Below are 12,947 nucleotides of genomic sequence, written 5' to 3' on the forward strand. Positions count from 1 at the left end.
AAGCAAACATACATGCACTGCCATTCAACAATTTGGGGTTGTCAAGATTCTATAATGTTTTTGAAAGAAGTTTCTCTTTTTTTTTTTAAGATTCGTTGATGTAAATTCTGAAACTTTAGATGTAAGGTAAAGACTTTAACATGTCATAGGTTACTTTCACTTTTGATCAATAAAATACAGCAAACACTGCAAGATCAAATTGATCTTCTAGCACAGATATACTATACTCCTTGTCCTTACCAGGGTAAGTCATCCCAGCAGGGTTTTTCATACGGTCCACCACTGAGCTATGCTCAAAGAGAGCTACAATAAGGCGCCCAGGCAGGCCTGTGAGTTTGAGGAGCTCTGGGGAGCTGAGCTGAGAGGAAAGGAGAGCGTTCTCTGTGGCCGAGCGCTGATATTGCAACTGCAGTTTAGAGATGAGTGCCTCACCTCGAGCCTGCAAATGTTCCTGGTAAATGATCCAAACAAGACAGAATCAAGAAGAGAGAGGGATAGAGTAATGAAGGATTGGGACAGAGAGATTTATTAAATAATAACAACATCAAGTCCTTACAAATAAAACTAAAGGAATCATGAATTCAGAAATCCAATTTTCTTTTGACAATGTGTCATTGCACAATAAAACACAGTATATTCAACCAAAATGCAAAGCCATGGCGGTAAATATATCCTTGCTCATTCATCAAATACATGCCAGTATGCCAATATAAAATAATGACTTAAATTTTGAGCTGTCAGGTAGAAATTAGGAAATTCCTTCAATCATTCCTACTACGTGTTTATGTTATTTCTTTAAACTGAACAGCTTCTACTTTGGGTGAATTTCAACTTGTCAGCAAACTAGCATGGACAGTTCTAAACGGTTCCACAGAAGAAAGTAAGTCACACTTTCGGAATGACACGAGGGTGAGCAAATGCCATTTTGTTTGTTTAGGTGAAGTATTTCTTTAAGTGAATTTTAAACCGTATCGGGCAACCACAAGTTCCCAGTTCGTTTTCAATGATAGAGGCACTGCAAACTGTAACAACATTTGATGCACCTACATAACACACATTTATAGTTAAAATTATAGTTTAATAGTTAAAATAATAGTTATTATTATTACTTTTAGGGCTGTTGGTTTAAACAATGAATCATGATTTCAGCCAATTATCCTTCATTAACCTTTTCAACCAACATTATTGGTCTTCTCATTAACAGTGTTTTTTTTCCTTTTTTTCTTTAATTACTAATTATACTTCATACCTGTTGAGTTTCCATTTATGAATGAATTTGAGAAGATGCAAAGAGAAGTACTTTTCTCCATCATTTACTGATAAGCATTTGCTTGTGTTTGTTGGAAGTCGTTTAAAATCATACAGAACACAATTAAACAGCTGCATGAATGCATATGATTCAGCAGCATATATCGAATTTGCTCATATCTTGTGAAAGCCTCTGATGGTCTGATAAAAAATATACAATAGAATACAAGCAGGAATGTAGGGGTGACAGAGAGGGAGAAGGATTGATATATGATTCAGGTCAGAATTTGAATACTCAAACTTTTGATTTGTTTGAGGGTGTTTTTACTTATTTACTGTAACTACTTATTTACTGTAAACTGATAACCTCAAGTAATCAATCAATCATTTTATGCAATTCTGTTTAGTCTTTTTTATAAACATTTGTTTTTGAAAAATAAAAATAAATCTTTGTAATGCCTACTCCCTACCCATATTTAAATCTTAAATCTTCCTATTGTCTTGTGGTGCCATCCCAAAGAGGTACAACAATCACTTTCACTGACTTTCACCTTGACTGTTCCCTGTGGTGGAATGACCAGCCAAACTCAACTCAAGCTGCTGAGTTTTTAGCCACTTTCAAGAAACAGCTAAAGACACATCTTTTTCACTTGACTCGTTAATACTAACACCTGGTATCCTACTATATTTATAGGATATGTTATTCAGAAGAAAAAAAAAACTTACGTGTACTGTGCTAGACTAATTGAGACTAGTCACAGCACTTGCCTGTTGTTGCTGTGCTGCTTCTTTTGTTTTCCTCATTTGTAAGTTGATTTGAATAAAAGCATTCGCTAAATGGTTTAATATAAATGTAAAATATTGTGTTGCTTGGAAAAGGCACAATGTAAATAAATTAATCCCTCATTGTTGTCATGCTTCACATGAAAATGTGCAAAATCTTAAAAGTATGTGTAGTCACAAAATCAGCACACTTGACAAAATCTGATCACAAGAGGCTACTGGAGATGCATTAATATCAGGTGTACTTAATGTCTTTAAACTCACTTGTTATCAAATACAGTTCTGTGTTCCCTTGGAAAGTGGGTTTGTTTAACAGATGAGCCATGTTTCATGATCATGTTTATCTATTTATCAAGACGGATTAAAAATGTATAAAAAGTGCACTTGCAAAACATGGTCTTGCAAAATGTGTTATTAGCCACCCAGCCAAATTTGAATGATAAGGAAAGCCGGCAAGTACATAAAATAAGCTATCAAAATCTTGAAAAAATTAGCAGTAGTCTCTGCTCTCAAACGCTGGGGGCGTGTCCGCTGGCTGCGCTGAAACCACGCCCACTCGCAGGAAAGCAGCAGTCGCCACACTCAACTCTCACCCGCTAGAGCCGGAATGGATGCTCCTCCTAGCAGCTTAGTAGGTTAATTAACGTTATAACATAAGCACACAAACTTACACTCATTGGTGGGCACGCACTGCCGATAATGGCACCAGTAATCGGCGCGACGGGAGGATGAAGGCCGAGGCGGGAGATGGTCGGTTCGGCCCCATTCACCAGTAACAGCGGATTATCAGTGAATCCCAGTTGTCTCCGACGAAAGTTTATAAAACTATCCCGTGTAAAATAATCACTACAGAGGCGGGTGTTAGCTGTGATCCTCAGCTCTCCATCAAGGTGGCTCTTCACAAAATTAATCCACCTCTTCTTGATGTTATCGTTTTTAGGAAATTTAAATAAAGACACCGATTTGTTTTGTACATGATCGCATCCAGGTAGTACGCATTTCTGTGACGAAGACATAACTACCAAAATGTACGCTGTAGTAACTATAATAGTACTGACAGTAACTCGCGATTGAGCGGCAAACTGATGCGAATGTGCTCTTTTTATATTGTTAGTGGAGCGGTCAGCCTCAGGGCCTCCAGTCACTGCGTCATCGAGTAGGGGCGTGTCCAGGAGCTCAGGGGCTCCAGTCACTGCGTCATCGAGTAGGGGCGTGTCCAGGAGCTCAGAGGCTCCAGTGCGTCATCGAGGCCCGTTTTAGACCCGCCCAAAAAATCCGGAAAATAGCAATGGTGAAAAACTGTTTAACGGTCTAACTCCACAATTCAGTACTTCACAGTTCACAGTCTTTGTAATATGTTTTAGAAATACATTTCTAACGTTTATAATGTGTTTAGAATTTTTTTTTTAATTGCCTTTTACAGGGACTTTAAATGTGCTTTGGGAAGCCAACATACCTCCAGAGCATCAGACTTCTGCAACTTGTGTACGAGTTCCAAGCTGAACTTTAAGAAATCAGTCTTTTCTGCACCTGAAATAAAATAATAATGAAAAAAAGTAAAACATAAATAAAAATAAATCAAATGCGATACACAGTTACACAATTGATACACAACCAATTTTCTTATTTATTTTTTATTACAAGTCTCTGCTCAAGTCTACCACAGCAGCATCAGGCACCAAAGTATATTTTGGAAAACACAGTCCGTGAATAACTTTGGTCTGTTCCTCGCATAAAGCTATTGTATTTCTTCAGAAGACTTGCGACATAATGTGAAAGTCACATGAACTACTTTCATCTTACTTTTTGGACATTTTAGGAGCTTGACACCATTTGCCAACATTCACTTTCATTGTACGGGGTATATAAAAGAGAAACCTGAACAATACAGGCTTTAATAAAAAAATAAATAAAAGTGTTGAAGGGATGGAGTGCTGTCATACCACAGACTCACCTGCAGGAAGGTCCTGAGCAATTTTATGGATTGTTGCTGCAGCCAGTTCCAGATTCTGAATGCACAGCGCATGTTTAAAGATAATCTGAGTCACACTGGACGACTCTTTGCTGGGACCAAGATGCTGGATTTTCTTAGACGGATCCATTAGCAAAGGCAAAAGATTCTTCTTGAACACATGGTTCACAGCTAAAACATACAGCTTATCAAGATTAAGCTGGGTAAAAAGCAAAACAGAAAAAATGCTGTTAAGATCTCCTGTAAAAGTGGCAATTTTTGTAACTTCACATAACTCTTGCTCTTATGCATGTCAGGTATATGTTTTTTAAAACTGCACTAATATCGTTGGGTTGTTGCATTTTGAAATGTATCCACGTCAGATATTACTTGTAGTAGGGTTGGGCGGTATTTCGGTAATATCGTATACCGCGGGGTCTTAAAATAGCAACGGTATCAGTTTCAATACTGTCATTACTGGCACTTATATATAATATATAAATATAATTTATTCAATGCCTAAAAATGCTTATGTAGTTGTCATCAAGTGACAGTGTGGAGGAGAAAGAGAGAGAGAGAGAGAAGGGAGAGGCGGTAAATACTGACGAGGCAATTTGTAAATGTTGCAATAAAAAAGGTGACCGCGAGAGATGGAAACACCTCTAACCTAATGTCGCATCTCCGAAACAACCACCCACTCACTGCAAAAGGAAAAGAAATATAGGCAGCATACTCTCTGATTAATCCATGATTTCTCTCTATAGGCGCGTTCACTACGGAGATATCAATCGTCAATTTCTTTAAACGAAACAATTAAAACGAAAAGAAAAAGGCTAGCCTATACCTTCTGATTATGTAATCCATGATTTGCATTTCTCTCTATATATGCGCGTTCACTAGGAGATGGCGATCGTCAACTTAATCTTTGCAGCACTGACAGAAAAGTTGTATTAATAAAAATCAATGGACGCGTGTCACCGGATTTACAAATGCACTTCTTGCTTGTTGCTTGTTAATTTAATTTAAATTAATTAATAAAATGAATACTTTAATTGTCATAATTAAAATAATTAAATATTATTAAGTGTCCCATTTTTGCTCATTTATAAATAGTATATCTACCACCCCCTCAGCACCTGGGTTAAAAAATTATTTGGCGCCACCATATTATAACGGCCCACGTATTAAAAATAGTCGAGTCTAAATAGGGCTCTAGCTCATAATTACATTTAATGCCGTCAGCCGGGATCAGACACAACATGCACGGGTTGGCCTTGATTTTTGTTTTGTTTTGATTTTTTGCCCGATCTGGTATTCAGTTTCTGAACGGTGTAGGCACAAGCCAACAGTTTGGTGACGCTGTCTGAGCCTTATGTCATAATTTTTAATTAGTCACAGTAATACCGTATACCCCGGTAAAATAGGGAGGAGGTTTGACGGTACAAAATTTGGATACCGCCCAAGCCTAACGTTAGAGCTAAATATATTATACTATCTTTAATGTATACACATTTCTGTGTGAAAGGGGCACTTTCAAAGCCCTTGTTTTATTAGCGTTGTAGATGCAAACTGTGTGCTGTTGTGTGCTGTCACTTTACCTACAAAAACACTAATTTACTTAATAATAATAAATCATTGACATGCAAATAAAAATATATAAAAAGAAAAAAAAGAAACAAACTAAAAACAGGAATAATAAGGAGGACAGTGATCTTAGCTCTGTCAACATGTATGTTACCTTCAGCAATTTACAGATGAAGAGCAGCGTGGGTAAAGTGTCCTCACAGAGTTCAGGAGCTGTTGGCACGGCACACAATAAGAAATACAGAGGAAAGCGTCAAATTAAAACAGAAAATAAATGAGTAATTAAGGACAAATTAAAAACACAATAAGGTAAATCTGAAAGGCTGTGGTACAATGAACAAGGTTGCAAACAGTCAACACACTGATACACACAGACTATTTTCCAGAAGGCGTGGTTGGTCTGGAACAGCAGATGAAAAGGCAGGCGGGTGTTAGCTAGAGCAGTGGGTTCAAGACCGTTCTCCAAAAGATACGAGCTCTCCAGGTCAGTGGGAGGAGAGATTCTTCTATGGGACTTTAAATGTTGGAGTAATCCAACCATCTAAACAATAAATCAAAAAGATGTTACAATGAAACTTATTCCTGTGCCAAATCAAAGAGCCATCTGTTTGTTTTTGTTTTTTTAATCTTGGAATTTCACTGACCTGACCAAGAGGTAGAAGGTTTGTGCTCTCATCAGCCATCTGAATAGTTCTGAGGACTCTCTCTATCCACTCATAGTTGTAAGGATTTAGCTGTAAATATTGCATTAATATATATGTGTGTATATATATATATATATATATATATATATATATATATATATATATATATATATATAAATACACCATTAGATTAATATCTACTATAACACAACAAAAAAACATTTGAGTAATCAATTGTCACTTAGTGGCACAAACTATACATTAGTCAATGCCTTATCATGTCCTGTACCCCATAAAATATTACAAACATCTTATGAAATATTTTCCATGGAGAATAGAAGTTAAAATCACTGGGATTAGGCTATCAGAGGTGAAGTATGCAATTCAAGACCTTGGTCAAGGCGGAGTTGAGACTGAATACAAGGTCTTTGGTTGAGCCGAGCTGAGGAACAATCTGTAGAGCTCTTTCTAGCATGTCGTCTTTTCGTAGCAGTGACTCTTCACCCAGCAGGGTACCTTTGGCATCACCTTCTTCAATCTCCATCTCATACCATCTATCTTCCTGCAGTAGTAGAGTGGTTATGTACAGATTGATCGCAGAATGGCTGTCCAATCCAAATGTGCTGCAGAATAACAACAACAACAAAAAGCTTGAGTATTACACTATAAGAAAAAACAACAATAGAAAATGTACTGGTCAATTTCTGCCAGGACATTAGCCGTTAAGTTAAAATACTGTGCAAAGCGAGATTCAAATACGGGCAAAACACTTTAAATACAATTGACTTATTATATTAAGAACAATTTACCAACCAGGTAATAACTATGTGCCAAACCTGAACCTAAACCTTAACCTGCATAGGTAACTTATATTACCCAGTACTTTCTTAAGTAAGTACACAGTAAGTGCACGAACTGTTTAAAAGTGCAGCTGATTGTATTTTTTTTCAACAACAGTGTACACATTTGTTATATTTTGGAGCTTACTGTTAGATATATGTCTTAGATTACTGGTATTTTATCTACATTTTTCCAAAGCAATTTCCAAAGCAGATTTATTTTGTTTTTTAAATATGGGAAATGCTTTCAGTTTGAAACTTAAAGAAAAATACATGGAAGCTTGTTTCTTTCCACCACGGAATAAAACAATTAAAAAAATAATTGCGACCTTTGATCTCACAACTCTGACTTTTTTTTCTCTGAATTGTGAGATATAAACTCATAATTGCAAGTTATAAAGTCTAAATTGTGAGATATAAAATGCAATTCAGACTTTTTTCTTGCAATTGTGAGTTTATATCTCGAAATTCTGGGATTGAAAAGTCAGAATTGTGAAATAAAAAATTGCAATTACCTTTTTTATTTTCTATTTTGTGGCGGAAACAAGCTTCCATAAAAATAATCAAGTTTGTATAGTAAATGAAACATTAGCTTTTAAATATATATTAGCTATAGTCGGTTGAAACATTGTCTTTTTCTTTTACATTTAGTGCATTGTTTTTGTTTGTATCAAAATAATTTACTTGCCTATTAATGACTAAAACCAGCTCAATCACACTGATTTGATTGCAATGTTCCATAATTAATATGGGTATTTGCACTACAAACAATAATTGTCCGTCCAAATATTCAAATATTGCAATGCTCTGGCTATGTGTAAAAGATAACAGACACTGAGAACCAGTCCCTCAATTTAAACAGCATCTCATTTAATGTTCCACTGAACTACAACTGGAATCTCGTTTCTCTCCCAACATCCTGACTCATGTCTCTCCTCCAGTCTGTTTCCACTAGGGATGAAACGGTAACCGGTTTCACAATAAACCACTGCAAAATTCCAGACAGTTAGTATTACCGTTTCACATTTTAATTCTCAAAAAAACATGTTTGAATACCATGGTTCTAAAAATGCATTTATGTGCCGTGCCCATCAAACAAATTCATACAATCTTGAGAACACAATTGTAATAGAATGCTGAGAATTCATTGTGCTTTCATTTGCCTGTGTTTTAGCACGTTGTTATGAGAAGAGCACATCTAACGGAAGTCACACATTCTGACTAGCAATGTCGAGTTCACTTCTCCATTTATGTCCGTTTGTGCAGATGTAGGCTGTAATATGATGTTTTTGTTGTGCAGATCTAAAAGAATCTCATATACAGTGTTTGGTTTGGTTAAGTTAATTAACCTGCTTCTTCTATAGTGCTTTAGTTTACTGTTGTTCATTCACTCTTCAGCTCAAACAGTACTGCCCAGTATTAATGAGAATCATATTTCCTTTTCAAAAACACTGATGATACATTATTATTAATAAATATTGATAATCTTTAGCCTGGCTAACTTCAGACCTAGTCTTATTGAGATGTGGGTCTTGGAACCACATGTTCATTTTCTCGTATTTGAGGCGTGGTTTACGAATGCCCAGCGCCGTTTATTGGGTGCTACAAATGTCTATCAAATGCGCCTGTACGTAGCTCATAGCCAATCGTTTCAATTATACCAGATGACGTATGTAGAGCGAAAGAAATTAGACGAAGAAGAAGACGATGGGTCAGGGATTTATGTGTACACGATGGCGTTCAGCGACTACTGCCGTTTGTGCTGCATCGAAAGGTAACTTCGCGTCTGCTGCCATGTTGGCTCCATAGGTATAAACCATAGTTTATATCTATGGGTATAAACAAACTGCTTCGGTGTGTCGCATGGACGTCGTCATTGTCTTGCTGCTCCCTCCCCGTTCTGTGATTGGTCCGCTCGCTGAGGCGAAAATCTGGTCCATAGAATCCAGACTGTCTAGCAGCGTGAATAAAATTACGCTGCACGCAAGGCAGCATGGGGATACCCAGGCTAGATAATCTTAGAAACCTTACCAAATATGTGTTTTACAACCCATTATAAATAAAGCAAAATAGTGAATAGCTGACTTGCCTGCAGTAATGGAGTATGATGTCAGGAGTGATATTTTTGTTTTTCACAAGTGTAGGAATTAAGTTTCTCTTCGTCTCTGTGCACTGCCTGAACACAGACTGAATGGAAACCTAAGAAGAAATGTCAATGGACAAAGTATAAGTTTTTTTTTTTTTTCACAGAGTTCTGGCCATATTGTGTTTTTTTAATAATGAAATACTTTGCACAAATTCAGCACTGACCCCAAGTTTGCCAAGCTGAATCCCCCACTCCGCATCAGTGATGACAGACAGAAACTTTCTTCTCTCCTCTTCATCCTTATACAAAAAACTTAAATGGGCTCCGACCATAGCAACAACCTATAGAAGATAAATAAATACATTTATTATTCAAGTATATTCTTACATTTTCTAAAGAAAACTTGAGTGATGCTTGGCCATACAAATGTTGTCAAACACATTGAAAAAAAACATTTGTGAAGGTGTAGTGTATCTTAATTTATTAGTAATAATCAAAAATTGCCTGAATTATATGTTTTGAAGGAGGTGTGGCTATTGCTAGCCTCTTCGAAATTACCTACCCTACCTTCAATACTTAGGGTTAGGAGTTTGATCTAGCAAGCACAACTATTAAATGAAAGCTTGAGTCACAAACACATTTCAGTCTGACCTTTATCTTGTCGTAATTTTGCCAGGCACTGGTGATCATCTTCCAGAGAATATCCACGACCGCTGCCTTGGACAAAATGGTGCAAAGTCCGATGGCCAAATCAGAGTCGACCACTCTCCAGTTTAGCACCTGAAACACAACTCCGTTACTGTTAATGAATTGACTGAACTACATCATTTCATAGAAATAATATAATTGTGCATCTTAAATGTCTTTGCACACCTTCTGTAACAAGGAGACCACAACCACTGTGACAGACGGGAGAACAGTTTGCTCTATCCTGTCAAGAGTCTGTTTGTCTCTGGCCATGCGGTTGTTAGACTGAAGCTGGAAATGAGAAATATAACATCGTCAAAAAACACTTTCATTTGCATTATATTGAAAGAGGCTATTTTATGCCCTTTTACAAAGACTTGATTTTGGTTTTAGGGTCTACTAAAATAGGTTTTCATGTTTGAATGTTCAAAAAACAAATGTTTCACATATGTTTCATTGTTGCAGCATCTCTCTACCCAGTCTGTCAGCAACGCACTGTTTATTTTTACTCTTTCTATGAAGACCTTCCTTTTGAAAAGCGCAATGTGCTCTGATTGGTTGGCTGGACCAGTGTTTTGTGATTGGTCAACCGCTTCAAGCACGTTTTGTAAATTTCAGGCCCCTCACCGTGACCGCGAGTTTCAACGCACTACTAACACAACTCAACCAGGTCTCACACCTTTATTTTGAATATGCCTTGGGTGGGAATTATTTAAATGAGGAATATTGTGATGTGTTCGTTCCCAGAAGAAAACTCAAGACTACAATCAAGTTCAGAAACAGTGTTTACTGATATAGAGAATAACTTCCATTGGAGTGGTCTTTGTGCTTTCTAACTTTGCAGATCATTTTTCATGCTCAAACACCAACATTACAGACTAAAAGTTGACAATGAAAAAAAAGGTATTTTGTAACTCAGTTATTTTACAGAATTCTCACCCTTTTGCTTAGCGAGATGTCCATGTTGTTAGAAACAAAGTGCAGTAATATACTGCCATAAGACTCCATCAGAAGGCGCAGAGCCAGTTCAAGCTGACTGCACTCCTGTAGCATTTGCAGCATAGAGGCCATGGGATTGAGTAAAGGCCCAACCAAATCAGTTTCTGTGAAAATAAGGACATTTTATTTAAATCTGCCTCTCACAACACAATAAAAATGTAAAACTATATTTTGCTTTTTTTTAAAGATAATAAACCACAGTTATTCATATTCCACAGCCTTTACACATTTGGGGTTTTCACAATTGAAACCGTTCACCCAGGGTCATTTAGTCTTGGAAAAATGTAATCCTGGGTTATTTCCATGTATCACACTGTTCACACTTTATCCTGGAACAGTAATTAATCCTGGGTAGGTATGTTGTGAGATTTCATACTTAATCCCTGGACAAGTACTACACTTAAACAACTAGCACTACTGTTTAACACACGCCCCTTTTCCGTTGGCCCCCTAAAGCTGCTAGTCTTGAACAGATAACTACAGAATCTACTGAGAAGAAGCTAATGTCGTCATCAATTAAAGTTGGTAATGTTAAATATGCCCTAAAAATAATGAAAACATGAAAGTGAAGTGTTTAGGATAGATTAATGCATAATTTTCTAATATTCAACAACAACAACCACCACAACCTATTATGATAGACAAAGATTAGCTCAACCCCTTCCCATATTATGTGGTCAAAATAAGAAAGACTTTGCCCGGTTTAGGGATACCGGGACCTCCAGAAGCCAAGCCTGGGAGTTGCTCACAGGCAAGCGGAAGGTCGCCAGGCTCTAATCCATGGGATCCAGTCGGGTTTAGACCGGGAAAGAAATGTGGGGGTGCCTCTTTGTGGGCTCACCAATTGCACAGATTAATAGGGGACCAGTGGGATGAACAAAGACTGGCAGGTGAAGAGGTAGGTCCGTGCAAACAGAATCTTGGATGCGGAAATTGGCATCTGGTACTTTAGAATTTGACCTCACTGGTGAGAAAAAAGACAGAGTTGGTGCGCTACCAAACTCTTGGATAGTGTTTGGACTGTCCTTCTCTGCTCATGTACACATTCGCTGATTTTCAACCAGCTTTGGATTGTTACAATGTCAGAAGTATATGTAAATGAACAATGTTGTTTCTCCAGGTTTCCTACACCAAGCAAAAGACTTTTGACAGCCAAATAATGCATTTTGCATCAGCCGGCAGAATTTTGCAGACCAATAAATGAGAAACTTCCTTTAAGACCTTACCTTGGGATTAAACATAGCATAAACAGTCTCACAGTATACTAGTCAAAGCAATAATATGATGCACTTACCTTCTTTGAGAGCACAGTATGACATGCAGGAACAGCCAAACGGATAAAGTCTCGATTCTAGAATAAAGGACACAGTTTTATGTTTAAACAACAATTCTTAAACAATTCTTAAACAATTCAATTCTACCAACAATTCTTAATTCAATGAATTTCAAATGTCAATTCCAGCCCTACACTTCATCAATTCCCATATTAAAATTTGTTTAGTTTTTCCAAGGTCTAATTTAAACAATCATTCATATCAAGGCACTAGTTTGCATACATCACACCAGTAACAGCAAAATCTTACCTGAAAGTGGCAACAAATTTCTGGTGATTTTATACTGGAGCGGAAGCACTGAGACTGGATCTAGCACAATGCAGTCCTCATTAAAGACATCATGAAAATGGGAATCATTGTAAGTGTCCTCTTCACCACTCAATGCAGATTCCTGAAAAGAAATATATACAGTGGGTATATTAAAAGTCTACACATCCCTGTTTAAGGCGAGACACTACAGGTGAATAGGGTATTTTTTTAACTAGCAGATATCACCATAAAACTTTGCCAGTTGATTACCTACATTAAGATGAGAAAAAAATGTATTACAAGTTTTCTGTAATTTAATGTTTAAATATGCAAATGGGGTATTGTCTAATTAAATAATGCGCTATTTTGCATATATTTTAAAAAACGAAATCTGAGTATTGGACAAAGCCAGGTTCAAAATTATTTTTTCATTGTGTTCACATATTAGATGGGGAAAAAAATACAGAGGGATTTATGGATATCTACTTTTGTTATCCTGTAAATCAGAATATACTGTCAAAAGCAGTATTTGCCATGATTTTC

At 36.9% G+C, this 12,947-nt stretch overlaps 1 protein-coding gene across 4 annotated transcripts in view; it reads right to left on the minus strand.

The window, feature by feature from the left end:
* kntc1 (kinetochore associated 1) overlaps positions 1-12,947 on the minus strand; it is a 79,985-nt gene that overhangs the window by 18,701 nt on the left and 48,337 nt on the right. For all 4 annotated transcript variants that reach the window (XM_077206622.1, XM_077206620.1, XM_077206624.1 and 1 more), the window contains exons 33-46: positions 12,405-12,546; positions 12,116-12,172; positions 10,762-10,925; positions 10,009-10,113; positions 9,787-9,915; positions 9,360-9,476; positions 9,139-9,248; positions 6,602-6,833; positions 6,211-6,300; positions 5,939-6,107; positions 5,721-5,779; positions 3,986-4,202; positions 3,488-3,561; positions 241-451 (exon numbers count right to left, since the gene is read on the minus strand). In XM_077206622.1, the coding sequence (XP_077062737.1) occupies positions 241-451; positions 3,488-3,561; positions 3,986-4,202; positions 5,721-5,779; positions 5,939-6,107; positions 6,211-6,300; positions 6,602-6,833; positions 9,139-9,248; positions 9,360-9,476; positions 9,787-9,915; positions 10,009-10,113; positions 10,762-10,925; positions 12,116-12,172; positions 12,405-12,546 (1,876 nt within the window). The remainder of the gene's footprint in view (positions 1-240; positions 452-3,487; positions 3,562-3,985; positions 4,203-5,720; positions 5,780-5,938; positions 6,108-6,210; positions 6,301-6,601; positions 6,834-9,138; positions 9,249-9,359; positions 9,477-9,786; positions 9,916-10,008; positions 10,114-10,761; positions 10,926-12,115; positions 12,173-12,404; positions 12,547-12,947) is intronic.

Source organism: Siphateles boraxobius, unplaced genomic scaffold (genome assembly GCF_051911475.1).
Source record: "Siphateles boraxobius isolate OS27281-9 unplaced genomic scaffold, OSU_SipBor_1 56, whole genome shotgun sequence".
Lineage (NCBI taxonomy): Eukaryota > Metazoa > Chordata > Actinopteri > Cypriniformes > Leuciscidae > Siphateles > Siphateles boraxobius.